Below are 21,902 nucleotides of genomic sequence, written 5' to 3'. Positions count from 1 at the left end.
TTTGCCTCTGGAATTACTAGTAATTTTTCTTCTGGTCTGGGCTAGAATAGGTAGCACAACATCCATAATTACAGTTACCACGTATTATTAGATTTATTAAGCACTAATATTTACTCTTCAACAATGCTATGAAAACAATTACATTGTCTAAAGTCACAAAAACAGTGAGTTCCCTAAAAAAAAAAAAAAAAAAAAAAAAATCAAGATCTGACTCTAAATTTTGTGCTATTACACTGCTTTCCCAGTCAAATCCATGAAGGATAAATACATTACAGTCAATTCTTACACAGGAGTTAGGTCCTAAGGTCAATGAGCAAGGCACATTATTTACGCATTGTCAAAATTATCCTTGCAAATCCTAGAAACAACTCCTAAAGAATTTCCATTTTAAAGCCTTTTATCACAGAATGATATATTATCATTTAAGTGTTTAACCACTTAGAGCACATCATTACTTTTACTACTTGCTAACTTTTTAGCTCTTCTTGTTCATGTTCATTATTTTCATTTGCCATTTGTGATTTTATTTGTCCCTGGTTGGTCAGTGTTACTTTCTGATCCTTACATAACTCTCTAACTTATCCATTGATTTGTTGAATGAAATAATGCATTTATCTCAGTGAGAAATAAGCTCCCTAAGAGATAAGTGCCATGAGGCTCTAGGAACAGTACCTGCAGTTCAATAAACATTTGATGAATAAATAGATATATAATAAGGAAACCCTTAAAATCATTAAGCCATTTCCCACCCATATTTTGAAAATATATACGAAGAATTTCAAGCTTGATCAAATGAAAGAACGGCAGATTTGGTTCACATCTCCACTTCATTGTATGTGTTCAATTAAAGGAATAACTGCCAGACTTCTCCACAGTATTTAAAGTATTATTTGTTTCCCTTGCCCCTTTGTTTTCTGACCAAGAATGTAGAGTTCAATTTGTGTAAGATAAATGTGTATATGTGAATGTGTTATATGAATGTGTAAATGTGTTATATGAATTCACTATGTGTCTACTTTATAGAGATTGAAGGAAAAAGCTCAACGGCATACAACTCTTTGAGATACCTAAAACATTCCTTTTAGAAAATCTGTGTAAATTTGTAAAGGTTATTCAGAAACAGACAATATGACAAAGAAAAACATTCTTTTGAAACCTTCTAATTTCTTTGGTGAGATTCATGGAGTCTCAGAAATGCTGACATTGAAGAAAGGCCTAGAGTCTAGCCAAAGAGAACACCACACTGTTCCTTACAGCACCCTCATAGTTGGAGGATAAGAGGAAGCACTGTGCTGGGAAGTAATCCAGAGAAATATCCATTTCAATCCAAACAAACATGGACTTTCTGACCTAAACAAGCATTAAAAGACTGAGGGAGAAGAGGAAAGAAAACATAAAAAAAGGCTTCTACTTACCAGAATTGCAGGGCACGCCTTGGGCAGATAAGAGATAGAGCCTTATGGAGCAGCTCAGCCGTGTCACACACACAGTGTAAGCTTGGTGTTAGCGTCCAGCATGCGACTGTTTGTTTTTTGCAAAAAAGAACCCCAAACAGGTCGTCCTCTTTTCCCTTTGTGCATTTGTGCTTAAACTCCAAAGGGTTAGTGAAACTTGTAAGCAAGGATGTCAGTTAATCAGAACAATACTTCACATGAAACACACAAACGGTACAGGGGACACATCATGCTCAATGTAGTGGTGCTCAGAAGCTTGTCTTTCTTCCTTTCTCAACCTTTCAAAATGAGAACCGGATGTTCTCAGTTCTCGGCAAGCAATTGTTAAAACTTTTCACGCACTCCCTTATATGGTGAAGCAACAAGCCAGTACAAGTGGGCTACCTTACATAGAGACTGCTACACCAGCACATTCTTTTTGGAAATATACCATCAAATTACAGCTGGTTCTGTCTTCTGGTCAACTCTAGCTCCTGCTGAACAAATTCTATATCCAAGGACCAGAGTCAAGGCATATTTTGTCTGAATATCATTTTGAGCATCATATGGACCTAATTTGATTATTGCATGAGGATAAATTTCGGCCTGCCCCACATAAGTTGGCCACTGCTTCACAACATAGGAAATAAGCAGGCAAACACACATATATATCCCAGAGACACATGTATGTAACATGGTAAGTGTACACATACACACACACGTATCCAGGAAGAACTCAGGACAACCAGCAGGAACTATGACTTTCATATGGTCCAGGGATGAACATGGAGAGGGAACTGGTAAAGATGCCACATGATGAGATGACTATGGGTAAGGGGAACCAGCGTCTCAGTCAGTGAAACTAATCCACCAGTTTACTTTGGAAACGAACATTTCTCATTGTTCACTGTATGGAGGGAAGAGCTTTTTCTTCTTAATATCTAGAACTCTTGGATGTTAACTTTTGAGTGACAATGCCACAAAGGAGTAATTGCCCTTTGATCAGACATAATATAGAATTTATGTTCTCCTTGACTGCTGTCTGTCACAAAATGACAAAAGACAGAAAAGGTGAACCAGATCTAAAGTTTTGGTCCTAAGTGCCTTTTAGTGTTTTGGACTGACCAACACATCATGGAACCCCTGTGAAGAAACACAAGACAAATGGCTGCTAAGGTGAGGTTAAAAATTAAGTCACATCGGTCATGGAAAGCTAGTGATCATGACTCTCAATCAGCAAAGCTGCTTTTACACCATTCAGAAGGTACCCTCCCAACATTGGCGATAAAAACTCAAAGTACCTTTTGTTCTGTCTGCTGAGCTAGCTGGCTCTGAAGCTGCTGAAGCTGGCTTGCTGAACCATCACAGAGGTCACGATAAGTCTTGCTCAGGGAGTTCAACTGCTCAGATATCTGTTCCTTCTCTTTTTCTGAGAGCCTAGATGATGAAGCATTAACGATTGTTTAGGAAAAAAAACCATTCTCCAAACTCTGATCAATTGCTTCAAAATCACCACGTCATCTTGAATGAATTATCTCATCAGTTTTCCATATTCACTGAAGACTTTGGCGTCTCACTGTCTATCTCAAATCAAGACATGACTCTTGGTGATGTCAATGCTATGGCACCCTATGCTTACACCCCATCCACGCAAGACAGACGTGGACTCTGCCATCATCTGAAATCATCCTACTTCTGAAATCTTAGACTTCACGAATCCATTATACGATTATAACCATACTTCCGAATTTTATTTTTCTTTACTCCTTCTATACCTGTTCTCTCTCTCTCTCTCTTTTTTTGAGACAGTCTCACTATGTCACCCTCAGTCGAGTGCCATCATAGCTCATAGCAGCCTCAAACTCTTGGGCTTAAGTGATTCTCTTGCCTCAGCCTCCCAAGTAGCTGGGACTCTAGGCACCTGCCACAATGCCTGGCTATTTTTTAGTTGTTGTCATTGTTGTTTAGCAGGTCTGGGCTGGGTTCAAACCCACCAGTCCTGGTGCATGTGGCCAGTGCCCTAACCACTAAGCTACGGGTGCCAAGCCATACTCTTTTTTTTGAGACAGAGTCTCATTATGTCACCCTCGATAGAGTGCTGTGGCATCACAGCTCACAGTAACCTCAAACTCTTGGGCTTAAGAGAGTCTCTTGCCTCAGCCTCCCAAGTAGCTGGGACTACAGGTACTTGCCACAATGCCTGGCTGTTTTTTGTTGTAGTTTTCATTGTTGATTAGCTGGCGAGTTCAAACATGCCAAATTCAGTATATGTGGCTGGTGCTGTAACCACTGTGCTATGGGCGCCAATCTCTATACGCTTTTAAAAATAAAATATTTCAAATAGACAGAAGAAAATAACAAATTCTTATTTACATGGTACCCAACTATAAGATATTCTACTATTTTATCACATTTGCTTTAGATCCTTTTCTGAGAGATAAGACATGACATATAAAATTAAAATCGATTGTGTATTTGTCGCCAAGTTTATCCCTTTCCTTTTTTTCCCTAGAAGTAATCACTTTCTTTTTTTTAATTTTGAGACAGAGTCTTAAGCTATTGCCTTGGGTAGCGTGCCGTAGCATCATAGCTCATAGCAACTTCCAACTCCTGGGCTCAAGTGATCCTCTTGCCTCAGTTTTTCTATTTTTAGTAGAGATAGGATCTTTCTTTTTTTACTCAGGCTGGTCTCAAAACCATGAGTTCAAGTAGTCCACCCACCTTGGCCTCCCACCAGCTAACCAACAATGACAATTGAAACAAAAACAGCCAGGCGATGGGCGGCACCTGTGGCTCAGTCGGTAAGGCGCAGGCCCCATATACTGAGGGTGGCGGGTTCAAACCTGGCCCCAGCTGAACTGCAACCAAAAAATAGCCGGGCGCTGTGGTGGGCGCCTGTAGTCCCAGCTACTTGGGAGGCTGAGGCAAGAGAATCGCTTAAGCCCAGGAGTTAGAGTTTGCTGTGAGCTGTGTGATGCCACGGCACTCTACCGAGGGCCATAAAGTGAAACTCTGTCTCTACAAAAAAAAAAAAACAGCCAGGCATTGTGGCAGGTACCTGTAGTCCCAGCTACTTGGGAGGCTCATTTTAACATCTTTATTAAAAGAAAGCTGCTTTTTATGTCCTTGTTCATTTTTTATACAGAAAGACATTGCTACAAAAGGTAGGCCTTTCTGGCTTTTTAAATTCTCATTTCAAAATGTGGTAGGTACCATTCTAAAGATTTAAATAATTTTACCTGTATTCGCTTTATAAAATTAGGGCAGCATCCAAAGAATTCAAATTGGAGATTTAAGAAAGGAATTGAACTTCCTCTACAAAACATTAAGAATCAGTCCTGACTTGACGCCCGTAACACAGTGGTTATGGCGCTGGCCACAAGCGCTGATGCTGATGGTTCGAACCCTGCCTGGGCCAGCTAAACAACAATGACAACTGCAACAAAAAAACAGCCAGGCATTGTGGCGGGTGCCTGTAGTCCCAGCTACTTGCGAGGCTGAGGCAAGAGAATCTCTTAAGCCCAAGAGTTTGAGGTTGCAGTGAGCTGTGACGCTATAGCACTCTTATCGAGGGCAACACAGTGAAGACTCACGTCTGTGAGACACCATGCCCAGCTATAATCACTTCTTAAATCTGGTGAATCCTGAAACTTGCTTTTTTCATTCTACATTATGTTTCCCCGAATGAACGATAATGATTTATATTAGAACTATGCATTAATAACTCACTAACGCGGGCGGCGCCTGTGGCTCAGTCGGTAGGGCGCCGGCCCCATATACCGAGGGTGGCGGGTTCAAACCCAGCCCTGGCCGAACTGCAACCAAAAAATAGCCGGGCGTTGTGGCGGGCGCCTGTAGTCCCAGCTACTCGGGAAGCTGAGGCAAGAGAATCGCTTAAGCCCAGGAGTTGGAAGTTGCTGTGAGCTGTGTGAGGCCACGGCACTCTACCGAGGGCCATAAAGTGAGACTCTGTCTCTACAAAAAAAAAAATAAAATAATAATAATAACTCACTAACGCTTCCAAAGCCTTCCTTGATTCCTCCATTTTCCCTTAATCTGTCAGTCCTCTCTATGATTTTCAATTTCTTCTCTTTAGAGCTCAGATTCCACAGTTCATCATCTTAATCAGTTCCTTACCATTACTCTTATACTCTCTACTCACCTGATAAAACCCCAACCCCAAATCAGCCAAACCATTGGATTTTCCTGTTTCCACACCCAGGCTACTAAGTATATCTAGTGAGGGGAAAAATCCCACAACCAGATAGACCATACTGGTTTCTAACCACAACAGGGCCTAAATACTTCCTGACAATCCTCTATTAAGTTCCCAGCCAAGCCCCTCTTTTGTCCTCAGCAACTCCCTAACTTTCAGCACACCTATTTCAAAAAGAAAATATAGCTGGGTACATTGGCTCATGCCAGTAATCCTAGCACTCTAGGAGGCCAAGGCAGGTAGGCTGCTTGAGCTCAGGAGTTTAAGACCAGCCTGAACAAGTGTGAGACCCTGCCTCTAATAAAAATAGAAAAACTAGCCAGGCAGTCTAAGCTACCTGGGAGGCTGAGACAGCAGGATCGCGTGAGCCCAAGAGTTTTAGGTTGCTATGAGTTATGATACCACAGCAGTCCACCCAGCAGGATGACTGAGATTTTGTCTCCCTACCCCAGCCCACCCCCCGCCAAAAAAAGGAAAAAAGAAAATACAGGCCAAGCAAGGTAGCTCACGATGATAATCATAGCACTTTGAAAGGCAAAGGCAGAAGGATTGCTTGAGGCCAGGAATTTGAGACCAACCTAAGCAAGAGTGAGACCCCATCTCTATAAAAAATAGAAAAATTAACCAGGCATGGTGGTATATGCCTATAGTCCTGACTACTTGGGAGGACTTTAAGTTTGAGGTTGCTGTCAGCTATGATGATGCCACTGCACTATAGTGCAGGTGATACAGTGAGAACAGGGAAAAGAGGGGATTGAGGGGAGGAGAAAAATCAAGACCATTGGGCACTAATTTTTTAACTTTCTGGCTTCATTCCTGACAAATTTACCTCTCTATCTACAAGTTTCCTAATCTCCTCCTCTCCCCCACCCCATTTAAGGTTATACTTTCAACCCAATGATAAATTTCATCCTCTCCCACATCCTCTGGGGCCTTTATCTTATTATTTCTTTCCTTTTGTCCTTGAGGTTCAGTACATAAAGTTCCTCCTATTTTTTCTTATTTTTTATCTTTTTAAGAGATGGGATCTAGGCTCGGTGCCTGTAGCTCAGCTACTAGGGCACCAGCCACATACACCAGAGCTGGCGGGTTTGAATCCAGTCCGGGCCTGCCAAAAAAACAATGACAACTACAACCAAAAAATAGCCGGGCATTGTGGTGGGTGCCTGTAGTCTCAGCTAGTTGGGAGGACGAAGCAAGAGAATTGCTTAGGCTCAAGAATTTGAGGTTACTGTGAGCTGTGACACCATGGAACTCTACCTAGGGTGACAGCTTGAGACTCTGTCTCCAAGAAAACCAAAGAAACAGGGCAGTGCCTGTGGCTCAGTGGGTAGGGCACTGGCCCCATATACCAAGGGTGGCGGGTTTGAACCCGTTCCCGGCCAAACTGCAACAAAAAATAGCCAGGTGTTGTGGTGGGCACCTGTAATCCCAGCTACTTGGGAAGCTGAGGCAAGAGAATAGCCTAAGCCCAGGAGTTGGAGGTTGCTGAGGTTGCTGTGATGCTGTGGTAGAGTACTCTACCAGGATGATAAAGTGAGACTATCTCTAAAAAAAAAAAGAAAAAAACCAACCAACCAAACAAACAAAAGAGATGGGATCTAACTCCGTCACCCATAATGCAGTGCAGTGGCATACCACAGCTCAATACAGCCACAAACTAATGGGCTCCAACAATTCTCCTGCTTCAGCCTCCTAGGACTATAGGCACATACCACCAGGACCACTTAATTTTTCTTTATTTCTGTAGCAACAGGGTCTTGCAACGTTGTTCAGGCTGATCTTAAGAGATCCTCCTACCTGGGCCTCCCAAAGCACTGGTTCTTCTTCCCCTGAATTCTACAGCTTGAATTCTCATCATGACTCTAAGTTTTAGCCAGATAGAGCAGGGTTCCCAGATGTGCCATAATATCTCATTTTATACTCACTTATGACCATGCTTAGCCAAGAAGATCTGTGAAGTTTTAATGGCTTCAGATACTTGTTCTCTTTTGGTTGTCAACTCTTCTGCTAGAACCTATGTAGTACAAATAAAGAGAAAAAACTTCAAAACCCAAGAATTAAGAGTCAAAAATTATTATATTTGAACTAAGTTTTTAAAAATCCCAGGAAAAAACTGGAGCTTGGGTGAAATTATTGTATTAAAAAGGTGGAAGTACAAATAAGATGACTTTTAAAGTTTCTTTAAGTCCTAAGAGTTAGCATTTACTCAGGAAATAATCACTTCAGGAATGGCCCATATGTGACTTATATTATTCCACCTAATGCATTAGCATATATTATTTTGCCTAGGTAGACAGAGATGGACCTTCTACTCACCTGCTGTTCCAAAATAGCTTTTTCAATGTCTGTTGATTCTTTGGTCTGGGATGAGGTAGTTTTTCTTTGTGTATTCCTTGCTAACGTAGACACCCAGCCCAACAGTTCTTTAACTTTTTCCACACGTTCCTGTTTTTCCTCTTCTACTACTTTCTACAATAGAAAATAGAAAATCAGCATCCTGGCAAAATCTTAGTTATCTGATTGGCAAGACTTCAGATTTATTAAAACAGATATGAAAATTACCTAAATACGTAGGTAGTGAAAATAACCTCAAGTTTACTCAGACAGCACCAATGCTCACAGGGGTCATTCTGATAATAATGGCTAAATTTGTTATACCTACATTTAACACCTTTTAAAAAAAAAAAAGCACTGTTTTCTACATGATAGATATACAATAGTTATTTGATGATTTTTTTAATAGTCCTTCACATATAGCATCTTATTCATTTTCATAATTTATAAGTTTACAGGTGAGGGGACTGATGCTATAGAGATTATACCAGGTAGGCACTGACATAAAGGAAGGCATGCTAATTTAGATCAGCAAAAGATGGTATGGTTAAAGTTTTCAACAGCTTTTCTAAGAGTGATTGACTATGTGGAAACTTATTTTGCAAAGACAGAAGATTTTTATACTTATAAAAAGATAATATACTCATTACCGCAAATTAAAATAAACCTGAAATACATAATATATGTGGCTCAATTTTATTTCTCCAGAAATTTGGAGATATATTTATAAACTTGTTTCTATGCCATATTATATCTTTCTAGTATACCCAGTTTTTACTGAAATTCCCATTACAGTCATAACTTTCCCCCCCAAACAATATATATTTATAATCTTTCCATGTCAATTCACTAAATCTATTTCATTACATTCAATAGCTTGATAGCTTTCTACTACATGGAATTTGGAAGTTTTCAATTTTTGTTCAAATCCTTATTTTTTTAATCTTCTTTAATTAATTATTTATTTTTGAGAGCAGGATCTCACTCTGTCATGTGACCGGGCTGGAGTGCAGTGGTGCCATCCTAACTCACTGCACCTTGAACTCCTAGCTTCAAGTGATCCTCCCACCTCAGCCTCCCACAGTGCTGGGATTATAGGTGTGAGACACCATGCCCGGCCCATATCCTTTTCTTCTTGTACTTATATACCTGTAAGTAAGATACTTGGAGGTGGAAGTGCTGGATATCATACATTCAGTCCTTATTATTCACAAATTCTGTATTTGTGAATTCCATCTACTAACTAAAATTCATTTGTAACCCCACTGAGCTGCTTTTGTGGTCACTCCCAACCATGCACGGAACAGCAAAATTTTTTAGTTGCCCAGTGTATGTGTTACCAACTGAGGTAGAACAAAGAGACACTCTCCTCTTTTTTCAGCTCTCATGTTGTTAACAAGCGTCCTTTTCACAGTCTACTTAGTGCATGGTTTTCACATTTTCATGATTTTTGTTGATTCGTAACATGATTTCACTATTTGAAATGGCTTCAAGTAGTGTGAAGGTGCTGTCTAGTGCTCCTAAACACAGAAAGGCTGTGATGTGCCTCACTGGGAAGTGACGTGTGTGAGATAAGCTTCATTCAGACATGAGTTACACGCTGACTACCATGAGTTCAATGTCAGTGAGTCCAATTATATGGTAAACTGTCTTTAAACAAAACCCACATAAAACAAGGTTGTACACTGATCTACTGACAAAGGCATTATGACCAGAGGCTTGAAGGAACGAAATCTCTATTTCTGTTAGGAGCAATGGTTCAGTATCTGCCAATGCAGCAACTTTATAGAATATAACTATTGCAAACAATCAGGGCTCTGTATATATTTTAAATTTTGATAAACGAGGCACAGGATTTAAACAAATTTTTTTAGACATGGTGCCTCATTACATTGCCCAGGCTAGACTCAAACTCTAAGGCTCAAGTGATCCTTGCCCCTCAGCCTTCTAAGTAGTTGGGACTATAGGCATGGAGCACTGCGCCAGGCTAAGAATTTTTAATTATACCTTCAATTAAAATCCAGAACCTAATCATCCTCACCTCTTCCTCCTCCAGCCGACGGAGTGCATCACTGATGTATTTCACATGCTGAGTTGTTAAGGTCACCAACGCTGTGTAACGAGTCCTTAAGTCCATAAACTACAGTTCAAAAGAAGAATTCGGATAAATTATCTGTCAGAAAACTAAATGTAAATAGTTGAAAATAAGGGAAAATTCTCATGGAGTTTCATGCTCAACAGAAAAGTGAGCCCCACAAACAAACAAAAGTGAGGCCAGACAAATGACTCTTTCCTTAAGGGAAGACAATGGCATATTTTCTTCCCCACCCTTTCACCTCTTGCGTGATGGCATCTGAAGAGGAAAGCATGCGACGGCGCTTGCCAGGGGACTTCTGCTGTGATTCCACAAAGGCCTTGTATGTCATCAGTTGTAATTCATAGTCCTAGGAAAGGAAGAAATTTCTCTATAGTTACTAAGGGCTTTATTGCTCACACGCATCATGCAACAGAATCATAGCATTCTGGAGACCATTTAGGCAGAAGGTTAGGAAACATTTCTTATAAAGAGTCATGTACAAAATATCTGCCCATACTATTTCTGTCACTGTAGGCAAAAGCAGCTGACATTATTCTTTTCACAACCATTTCTCATGGGCCATATAAAAACAGGTGTGGGGGCTAGATCATAGTTTGCAGACTCCTGAGTTACAGTATGTTGTTCACTCAGCAATTTTTTCATCTCATATGCGAAATAACTAGAGCCCAGAGAGGGGACATGAATTTTCCTAATTAACTCAAGGGATGTGTAGCAGAATCTCAGTCTTCTAATCCCCAGGCAATGCTCTGATTTCACTATGCTATTCTGCTGCCTCCTCACGACCCTGAGAGTGCTGCCCGAGTGCTGGCCCTGTGCATTTCTCACACGGATGGGTGCAGTAGCCTCTTACGTACTCTCACTGCCTCTAGTCTCACTTCCAATTATCCTCTGTCAGGCCACTAGAATAATTTTCCTAAAACCCAAAGATGACTATATTGTTATTCTATTTAAAAGCTTTCAATGACTTAGAGCAGAGCTTTTCAAACACCAAAATGCATGTGAATCATTGGGGGGACCTTATTAAAACATAGCATCTGCTTCAGTAGGTCTGAGATTCTGTATTTTTGACAAGCTTGCAGGTGATGCTGATGCTACTGGTGCAAAGACAACATTTGAGTAACAAGAATAAAAGAGAAAGCCAAAAGAGCTCAACAAGGCCCCAACCTCCCTGCTCCTTTTCCATAGTCACTACTCCTTGTGTACCTTCCAGCTACACCAGGATACTTGCTATGTCCTCATGTTATCATGTACTTTAATTCTTCTGTGCCTTAGATTACGCAGTTGCTTTGCCTAGCATGTTCTCCTTCTGTTGTCTACTTAGGAAACTTTGGGCAAAAGGAAAACATGAAATTTCAACTTCCTGAAGGAACCCATTAAAAAAAAAATAACATTTATAGCAAAATCGTAATTAACTATTAAAATTTTTCTTTGCAGTGGCGGCATAGTCCTATGTATATGTCATTTAATCTTTACAATTATTCAGTTAGGTAATTAATGTTTCCATTTTACAAAGATAGCAACAAAAACTTAGGCTAAGCACTTGCTCAAAGTCTCAAGTTTAGAAAATGGTGAAGTTGGATGAGTGGCGCCTGTGGCTCAAAGGGGTAGGGTGCCGGCCCCAAATGCTGGAGGTGGCAGGTTCAAACCCAGCCCCTGCCAAAAACTGCAAAAAAAAAAAAAAAAAAAAAAATGGTGAAGTTGAGATTTGAATTCAAGTCTTTCTTACACCAAGTCTTTTGTTATTAACTAAAGAAATGTATTTATTAAAAAATATTTGTTGAGCAATCTACTATATACCAGTGACTATTTTAAGCTCTATACAGACGAGGGAGAAAAGAAAAAACCTCACTCCTCTGCACCTTACATTCTAGTGGCAAGTCACAGTCTAAACAAACAAAAATATAATCATCTCAAGTCATTTTCCTTTAAACATGTTTTAAGAGAAATAGGAAAAGGGATAAATCATATACATGCCTTCACAAACCATATAGAATTTAGAATTTTATTAAGACTATAATATGAAGTTATTGGATAGTTTTGAGCAAGAGAGCGACATGATCTGATTTACCACTTTTTATTTATTATAAGGACTATCCTTTCCCCACATTTAAGTATATATAAAATTGGAATATATCTTACAATCAATGGTTTGTTACAGAATTGGCAGTTTCTTTCCTTTTTCTTGGTATGTACAAAATTATAGTGTAGCTTATAATGAAAAGATATGATCAAGATTCAGGGACATAAAGTTTATTCTAAAAAAGGGAATCTGGTTACTGTGTGGAAAAATAGTCGGTAGGGGAAAGAATAGAAGCAAGAGCCTAGCTGGGAGGTGTTATAGTAGTCCAAAGGCAATTCATCACACAGCTGTGAAGTAGAGAGACAGAGGGAAGGTAACGGGAGGTAATCAGACATGGGACATACTGAAGACACAGCCATCAGAGAATATAAAGATTAAAGTAAAGAGAAGAATTTAGGATAATTCTTGTTTTTTTGTTTTTGCCTCAGCAACTAAGACAAATGGTGACACTATTTTCAGAGATAGGAAAGACAAGTGAGAAGCATATTATAGCCAAATCATAATAACTATTGTGAGAAGAAAACCCAAACATTCTGCTTTTGCTATTGTAAATTTAAGAGGCCTATCTATGGTCGTCCAAACAGAGACTTTACCTTACAAATGCAAACAAACTAACCTAATTGTACCCTCATATTGATCTGAAAAGCAATAACAACAACAACAACAACAAAATAAAGACTACTGCAATCACAGCATGGGGCCACAGGAAGGACATATTTTGCTTCACTGCCAGCCTCTATCCTAAGAGCTCTGCTTAATTTGTCTAGAAACAGAACTGACAGTGACGATGCAGACTTTCCTAAGCTAGAGATATTTTTTACTCCCTTTGGATATGGCAAAATTACCTTTACAGTAGTGGAGTATTGCTGGGAAAATTTTTGACACTGGTCCAGTTTTGTCTGATTTCTCTCAATTTCTGCAAATAGGTCCTAGGAAACAAAGTAGCACAATATCATCATTGTCATTACCATCATTGAAACAGCGGAGCATCTACTATGTTCTAAGGCAGTGGTCTTCAAACCTTAGCTGAGCTGCATCAGAATTACAAGGAAGGGTAGTTAAAACATAGATGGCTGGGTTCTACCTCCAGAGTTTCTAATTCAGTAGGTCTGGGGTTGGGTCCAAGAACTTGCCTTTTTAATATGTTCCCAGGTGATGCTGATGCTGTTGGTCTGGAGAGGGCCACACTTTTGAGAACCACTGTTCTAAGTATTTTACATGCATCACTTCATCTCATCCTAATAAAAATATCCCTACAGGGTAGGTTAAATAAATACGGAACTACATCTGTTTTATTAATGAAGAAGAGAATCTGCAACCAAGGTGCTTTCTGGATCTGTGAGTGTGTCTTGACTGAATCCAAAGTTTACAGAACAAATCCTTTTAATAAAGGGATTTTTTTCTGTGAAGTTTGGATTTAAATGAGGGGCTGCACTTGGGGATCAGGAGGGCCACGAGTGGTGTTCAGGGTGCAGGGTCCCCACCCCTGGAAGTAATTTGTTCAAGGGCTCATAGTAGGAGAGTGAGCAAGGAATGGGATCCAGGCAATGTAAATCCAGGCCTCATACATAACCGTAATGCTAAAACGAAACACAAGAAAAACGCTTTAAGTAAAATAATTTTATCCTACTCACAGCTTTCCCTGGATTTTCAAATCCCCATATTCTAAACCTTGTAAAATAAAATGTATTATAAAGAAACAAAGTAAAGGTAATTTTAATCTGTCCATCTAGTTTCACCTAGTTTAAACTATCCATCTGGTTTCAATATATAGTTATACAAATTCAGGATTGAAGGGACATTATAGGTCCTCTAACATAAACATTAAACCAGTATCTTGAGACCATCCTTCTTGAACCTGTTAAAGAAGAGGTGGCTTGGAATGTCTTGTCATTTGGAGGGTGATTTTATTTTCTTTTATACAAACTAACATCTTTCCCCTGCAACTTCAATTGTGTTACTGCCACACCCACCGTCTGCTGGCTGAGCTGTTCTGACAGCACTCTGCTATCCTCAGCCTGGCCTGGCTTCATCATTTCCTGTTGGGCAGTGGTTTCCTCAATCCACTTGATGAGAGTTCTGTGGCAGGCTCGGTAATCTCCCAGAACTTCCTGGATACACTCTAACTCAGTTTGGCTAGAGAAGCAATGGGAAACTGTCATCACATACCTTGGTATAAATACAGTACAGTTAATAAGGCAATTCCACCCTTAGCCCATGCTTCCAGTTGGGCTTGACTACAAAGAACACATCCTTTGGGAGGCTGAAGCAGGAAGATTGCTCAAACCCAGGAGTTTGAGGTTGCTGTGAGCTATGATGATGCCAAGGCACTCTACCTAGAGTAACAGAGTGAGACTCTGTCTCAAAAAAAAGAACGCATCTTTACTCATCTTTACTCATGCGTGCTGGGAACAGCAATGCAAGGCTGAGTGAGACCTATACATGTACCCGGTGCCCTGTGGTGAAAAAAGTGAGCAGAAACAAGTTATGCAGTGCTAGCCCTGAAAACTGCCTTGTGGTCTGGCATCATTTTTCAAATTTATCACTTAGGCTGCCAAGGATTATCAGGGTTTCCAACAAGGTAATACTGGCTATATACTTTTGTACCTTGGTGACAGGGTACCTGTCAGTGTACCACAATTATGATTTATGAATTGCTATAATTTCTCTAGCAGAAAAAGAGGTAGGAGTGAAAAATAGTAATTTCTGTTACTTCTAGTAATAGTTACATCATTTCTGTTAGTTGAGCCTTAGGACAGTAATTCAATTAGAGAGAATCAATCTATACTTATATGAGCTGCTAAACCCCTCCTCCCTACCCAGTTTAGCCTCAGAAAGATGTAGTTTCTGTCTTTCGTATTCATATCTGTTATCAAAGGCAGGACTGCTAGTAACAGAGATAAACAATACTGACTTAGCAAATGAAATGGAAGCAAGAAATGCTACAAAGCTCCACTATGAAAAGGGCTCATAGTTGGATTCAAACTGAGTAAAACAAAAACTGGAGCTGGGCTCGGTGGTGTATACCTATAATCCTTGCACTCTGGGAAGCCAAGGCAGGAGGACTGCTTTAAGGCAGGAGTTTAAGACCAGCCTGAGCAGGGGTAAAACCCCAGTCTCTATTAAAAATAGAAAAATTATCGCACCTAATGGTACAATGCACACCACACTTTCTGGGTGAAGGGCACACTTACAACTTTCATTTAAAATATTTAAGGAAATTATGTAACCAAAACGTATGTACCCTAATAATAATCTGAAATAAAAAAATAAAAAGAAAGGCTCAGTGCTCATGGCACAATGGTTATGGCTCCAGCCACATGCACCAAGGCTGGCGGGTTCAAACCTGGCCCTGGCCAGCTAAATAACAATGACAACTGCAACAAAAAAATAGCCAGGCGTTGTGGCGGGTGCCTGTCCAGCTACTTGGGAGGCTAAGGCAAGAGAATTGCTTAACCCCAAGAGTTTGAGGTTGCTGTGAGCTGTGACATCACAGTACTCTACTGAGGGTGACACAGTGAGACTCTGTCTCAAAAAATGAAAAAATACAAAAATGAAAAAAAAAATAAATAAAAAAAGGAAAAATTAACCAGATACAATGGCACATGCCTGTCATTCTAGCTACTTGGGAGGCTGAGGCAGTAGGATCACTTGAGCACAGGAGTTTGAGGTTGCAGTAAGCTTTGAACATGCCACTGCATTCTAATCAGGGTAACAGACCAAGAATCAAAAAAAAAAAAAAAAAAAAAAGAGAGATCAGAACCCAGGTTCTGTCCCTTTAAAAAACTATCAGATTACCTCTCAAGTCTACATATTAACAAATGATTGTCATCACTGACTCAACCTGGTAAGATCTGGGACACAGGAGAGGCACTGCTAGTCAGGATCATTGCTGATCCAAAAGCAAGTCTCAGGCCAGTGTGGTGGCTCATGCCAATAATCCTAACACTCTGGGAGCCTGAGGTCATGAGTTTGAGACCAGCTTGAGCATGAGTGAGATCCCATCTCCTAAAAAAATGTACTCAGCTTTACTATGAAACCAATTTATAGCTTTCATATGAAAGCTATAACCCAATTATAGCCCAAGAAGGAGAAAGGGAAGGGGGGGGGGGGAGGAAGGATGAGTGGAGGAAGGGTAATTGGTGGACCACACCTATGGTGCATCTTACAAGGGTAAATGTGAAATTTACTAAGTGTAGAATATAAATGTCTTAACACAATAACTAAGAAAATGCTGCAAAGGCTATGTTAACCAGTTTGGTGAAAATATTTCAAATTGTATATAAAACCAGTACATTGTACCCCATGAATGCATTAATGTACACAGCTATGATTTAATTAAAAAAAAATAGCTAGGCGTTGTAGTGGGCACCTGTATTCCCAGCTACTTGGGAGGCTAAGGCAAGAAGATGACTTGAGCCCAAGAGTTGAGGATGCTGTGAGCTATGACCTCATGGCACTCAACCCCAGGGTGGTGGAGTATGACTCTGTCTCAACAAACAAACAAACAAACCTCAAACCCCCAAACAAGTCTCAGTTCTGTTTTGCTCAGGGGTTGGTGGTCCCATCTTTCTGTCACTTATCTTGTGCAGAATGTGTACATTTCTATCCCTCCCTATCAATTGCTGCCTTTAAACATGAATACACAGGCTGGGTGCAGGGGCTCACACCTGTCATCTTAACACTCTGGGAGACAGGTGGGATAATCCCTTGAGGTCACGAATTTGAGACCAGCCTGAGCAAGAAGAGAGATTGTGTCTCTACAAAAAATTTTTAAAAATCAGTTGAACGTGGTGGTGCACCCTGTAGTCACAACTACTTGGGAGACTGAGACCAGAGGATTGCTTGAGCATAGGAGTTTTAGCCGGGGAGAACCCCCCCCCCCGCCCCATGAATACACAGATGTATCCATTTTTTCTTAAGATCTAGTTCGTAAATTCCAATGGATGAAAAAGTTTGGGGCCACCACTCACCGGGTTTCGAGCTGGGCAATGACTCGGTGCCAACGCTCCTGCAGCTGGGAACCCTTTTCCTGGTAGCGCTCCAAATCCAGGTTTCGCTCTGGTGTCAGACGACTCAGTTGTTCTGCTACTACCTTGGCCTTGGCAATTTCCTCATCTAGGACTAAAAACACTGAATTCTTGTCCTTCACATCACTAAGCCAGTGCTATAAAAACATAAGCACAGAAACAGGTTAAATATTTTCCACACTAAAAAGAAGTCAGACTCAATCAGGAAACAAGGATATTGTCTACAGCTGGCTTCACTGTATTTATCTGTAATCGTACCCTGGAATGTTTGTGCCAGAAATGCCTCCACAAGTCACAGTCTCCATTTTCCTGATCCACACTGGAAAGCCAAGAGCAGGTGGTATAGAGAAATGTGCAAAGAACTTGTGTTTCAAACCTGGCTTCAGTGCTTGTGAACTATGAAAACACAATCTCACCTATAGCTAAACATTTTTCCTTAAGCACTTCACAGAGTACCTTGTAAGAATAAAATGAGATAATAGCTAAGTGCTTTACAAACTTACGGCATAACCATTGATTGTATCTGATTAAGCCATGCTTTTACTACAGAGAAAAGGGAGAAAATAAATAGAAAAAAATAGTCCTTTCTCTTCCATTTCTAGCTATATATATTTCTCAGTCCCTTCTTCTTTGAATACATATTAAAATATATGAAATATGATATTCTGCTTAGTTTAAACGCAAATGTAAATCAGTGTCATGGCTTTCAAAATTGCATTTCTCTACTAACCCAAAGCGATGGCTATGTTAAGTCAACCTCCTAAGAAAACTAGAGCAACCCACCCGTAACGTAGACCGATGGGACTCCAGAGCTGAGAGATCTGCTGGCACTGCTTCCTCTTGACTCAGCTTGATTTCATAACCCTTGACCAAGAGTTCAGCATCCTGTATACTATGCACTATAACATCGATTGTCTTTAATCTGTGGGGATGAAATCATCTTCCTTCATTAACGAATAAATTTTCAGAGTTAGATTATATACCTAGAGTGCTGTAGAGAGGGTCATAAAGCATAACTACCAAAATCAATTCCACCATTTTTAGATGATGACAGAGTTTTGTGAAAACAAGAAAGCATGGTACATATGCTGTTAATTTAAGCCAAATCAAAATAAAATTCTAACTTGTACTGCGACACACACATGTGGTGAACTCATGGAGAAGAGGCACACAGCCAGAAACCCAGTTGACACTGGGAAGAGTCTAAGATCTGCTACTCTTCCAAGTCATAGGTGTAGAAAAAGGGATAGGGGGAAGACTTCTAAGACTATTACCTAGTTTAGCTGAAATCTTTTCTTTTTATTCTTTCATCTCCCTTTTTCATAATGCCTTTAAGTATTATTTTCAGAGGTATCTAATAAAACTGAAATGAGGTACAAAAAGAGTCCTAGCACAGCAAATCAACTCCCCATCCGTATCCCTGGAAATTAAAGCCAACACTATCATGGGGACATGCTCTTCAAGGTCTGCGATGTCTGCGTTATTCATGAAATACTCCAGGGCTTTCCTCTTCGTATCAGAATGCCCTTTGGACCCCAAACTTCAGCTTACTTACTTATTCAGATAGACAGTAGAGAGACCATAGACATGATCCATCTTCTCCACCAACAGATTCAGTTCTGAGCACAAAGTTGGGACACTTGAACCAGATGGATATTGATTGAGAAAGCTGTTGCATTTTGTGGAAACAGCATCTAAGTCTGACCTCAGTTGCTGCAAATCCTCCTGGGTACGCTGCCAGAAACAAGACACATAATATTAACTAGGTGTGGTGGTACATGCCTATGGTCTCAGCTACTTGGGAGACTGAGGTGGGAGGATCACGTCAGCCCAAGAGTTGGAGGCTAAAGTAAGCTTATAACTGTGCCACTGCACTTTAGACTGGTCAACAGAGTGAGATTTTATCTCTAAAAATAATTTTGAAAAGTAAAAATAGGGCCAGGCAAGGTGACTTAGGCCTGCAATCTCAGAACTCTGGGAGGCTGAGACAGGAGAATTGCTTGAAGCCAAGAGTTCGAGATCAGCTTGGGCAGCATAATGAGATCTTGACTTTATCAAATTTTTTAAACATTAGCTAGGTATAGTGGCATACAACTATAGATCTAAGTCTAGGTTTAAAACTGGAGGAAGATAGATACATTTGAATGCATGATTGTGTGTATGTGAAAGAGACATAGACTGATAATTGATCTATATATTTTATATATATATTTATTTTGGGGGGTGGGGGAGACAGAGTCTTCTTTTGTCACCCTTGGTAGAGTGTCATGGCATCATAGCTCACAGCAACCTCAAAGTCTTAGGTTCAAGCGATCCTGTTGCCTCGGTCTCTGGAATAGCTGGGACTACAGGCATTCGCCAAAATGTCCAGCTATTATTTTTTCGTTTTTTTTTTTTTTAAGCGATGGGGGTCTCACTCTTCTCAGGCTGGTCTCGAACTCCTCAGCTCAAGTGATCCACCCACCTTGGCCTCCCTGAGTGCCCACCCCACCCTTACATATTCCAATGCCCTTTGGACCTAAAACTTCAGGTTAATTACTTAACAAGCTCATTATATGTAACTTTCAAGACAACTATGTGACATTATAATTGCCATTTTATAAGAAAGGAAACTAAGTAAAAGTGAGAGTAACTTATTCAAAAATCACGGACAGAGTGTACATCAGAACTGATATCAGAATCTGAGTCCTTCCTTCCATGTGTTGAGTTATATGCCTGAAGGTAACTATGCCATGAAAGTAGCACAGGTATATAAGGGATAGAGAGAGCGCAGCATCTTTTAATACACCATTTTTTTTTATTTTTTATTTTTGAGACATAGCCTTAAACTGTTGCCCTGGGTAGAGCGCTGTGGCGTCATAGCTCACAGCAACCTCTAACTGTTGGGGTTAAGTGATTCTCTTGCCTCAGCCTCCCAAGTAGCCGGGACTACAGGGACCTGTCACAACGCCCAGCTATTTTTTGGTTGTAGTTGTCATTGTTGTTTGGCAGGCCCAGGCTGGATTCGAACCCACCAGCTCTGGTGTATGTGGCTGGCACCTTAGCTGCTTGAGCTACTGGCACTGAGCCAATACACCATTTTAAAATACCATGTCCAAATGGACTGCTTAGAACGATTTACCAGTTTGCCTTCTCAACTCTGTAGGAAATTAATCAACAGTCAGCAATACATGTGAAGCTAAAATTATGTTTCTCCATAAATAAAAGACATTTATAGACTTTACATAAGAAATGCTGAGTAAGACTGTCAGTCTCTTGCTTCATTTCTTACGAGCCACACTCTTTTGCCAGCCAATTAATTCTGACGGCATTCACTCTGCAACCAGCACCCCCTTATTCTTAGGGCTTACCTCTTGCTCTGCAATCCTTAATGCATTGTCCTGCCGGGCATCTTTGTCAGCCCTAGAGCTGGCTAAGTACTGGATTCGTTTGACCACCCTCTGTTCACACTCCTCCAGGCGTAGCCGAATATTCTTCAGCTCTGAAATGTACATCTTGGCCACAGTCTCCTCTTTGTCCTCTGTGAATGCACAAGCATAGAAGCCCAGTAAGCTATGCAGCTGAGATCGGCAAACCTGAGGAAAACAGGGCCACCCGCAAAACAGACGGCACTACTGGGTAAGCAACCTGACATCCTGCTAATGAAAGCTACGCCTTATTTGGGGAACCTTCTGTCCCAGATTGTCATTTCACACATTGTATACTAAAATTTGAGGATCTAAACATATTATAGTCACAAGAAAATGTGATAGGATGATTAGCAATAACAAGTGCATTATCAAAACAACTTCTATCTAATTTTGAGAATTTATCTCTACAAGCTTTTCTCTACCTCAAATTTTTAGCAACTCAAATTGAAAAAGGTGATGACACCTTCTAGTCTATACAAAGGGTCTAGCTGCACCTGGCAGGGCTCTCTTTCTACCATTCTCTTTCCTTCCTCCCAATGCACATACCATTCTCCATGGACTTCACCAGGTGCTGGAAGCGGGCTTTACATGCCTCCACCTCCTCTTCCAAGCGCAAGCGATCAGCCACTGAGAAGAGCACAGAGTCACGACTATCCTGCAGAAAGTCTTCGTAGTGAGCCTGGAGGTTCTTCATGACCTGGTGGCACTCCCCTGGTGCAGAGGATCGGACCTAGGGAGAACAAGCCAGAAGAAATTGCAACACAATGATAACATCTTCCATCTTCCTCCTTTTTACTAAAGTCTAAGATACAAAGCAGTACACAAAGCATAACTGAAAACTTGTGGATTTTAATACATTGAACTCATTCATTTAATCAGCATTTAAATCAAGAAGCAGAATACTACCAGCACCATAGAATCGCCCTTTGTGCCCCACTGGATATAACTCTTTTTTTTTTAGAGTCAGAGTCTCACTTTGTCGCCCTTGGTAGAGTGCTGTGGCATCACATCTCACAGCAACCTTCAGCTCTTGGGCTTAGACAATTCTGTTGCCTCAGCCTCCGTAGTAGCTGGGACCACAGTTGCCTACCACAATACCCGGCGATTTCTTTTGTTGCAGTTTGGCTGGGGCCAGGTTTGAACCCGCCACCCTCGGTATATGGGGCCGGTGCGCTACCCACTGAGCTACAGGTGCCGCCCAGACATAACTCTTAATCATTATTTCACCAGTATTCACCTACTACATACTCTCATGCCAAAGAGATGTGCTTAACCCAGAGAGTAGCAAAAAGCCTGCA

At 40.6% G+C, this 21,902-nt stretch overlaps 1 protein-coding gene across 9 annotated transcripts in view; it reads right to left on the bottom strand.

Moving 5' to 3' along the window:
• The window catches only part of MACF1 (microtubule actin crosslinking factor 1), a 401,452-nt gene that overhangs the window by 140,256 nt on the left and 239,294 nt on the right, over positions 1–21,902 (bottom strand). For all 9 annotated transcript variants that reach the window (XM_053575600.1, XM_053575601.1, XM_053575606.1 and 6 more), the window contains 12 exons: positions 21,151–21,334; positions 20,545–20,714; positions 18,750–18,928; positions 17,978–18,116; positions 17,138–17,331; positions 14,138–14,300; positions 13,010–13,093; positions 10,323–10,430; positions 10,028–10,126; positions 7,969–8,121; positions 7,578–7,666; positions 2,735–2,870 (listed from right to left, as the gene is read on the bottom strand). In XM_053575600.1, the coding sequence (XP_053431575.1) occupies positions 2,735–2,870; positions 7,578–7,666; positions 7,969–8,121; positions 10,028–10,126; positions 10,323–10,430; positions 13,010–13,093; positions 14,138–14,300; positions 17,138–17,331; positions 17,978–18,116; positions 18,750–18,928; positions 20,545–20,714; positions 21,151–21,334 (1,698 nt within the window). The remainder of the gene's footprint in view (positions 1–2,734; positions 2,871–7,577; positions 7,667–7,968; positions 8,122–10,027; positions 10,127–10,322; positions 10,431–13,009; positions 13,094–14,137; positions 14,301–17,137; positions 17,332–17,977; positions 18,117–18,749; positions 18,929–20,544; positions 20,715–21,150; positions 21,335–21,902) is intronic.

Source organism: Nycticebus coucang, chromosome 22 (genome assembly GCF_027406575.1).
Source record: "Nycticebus coucang isolate mNycCou1 chromosome 22, mNycCou1.pri, whole genome shotgun sequence".
Lineage (NCBI taxonomy): Eukaryota > Metazoa > Chordata > Mammalia > Primates > Lorisidae > Nycticebus > Nycticebus coucang.
The sequence above is the reverse complement of the archived record's forward strand: the minus strand, read 5'-3'. Positions and strand labels throughout refer to the sequence as shown.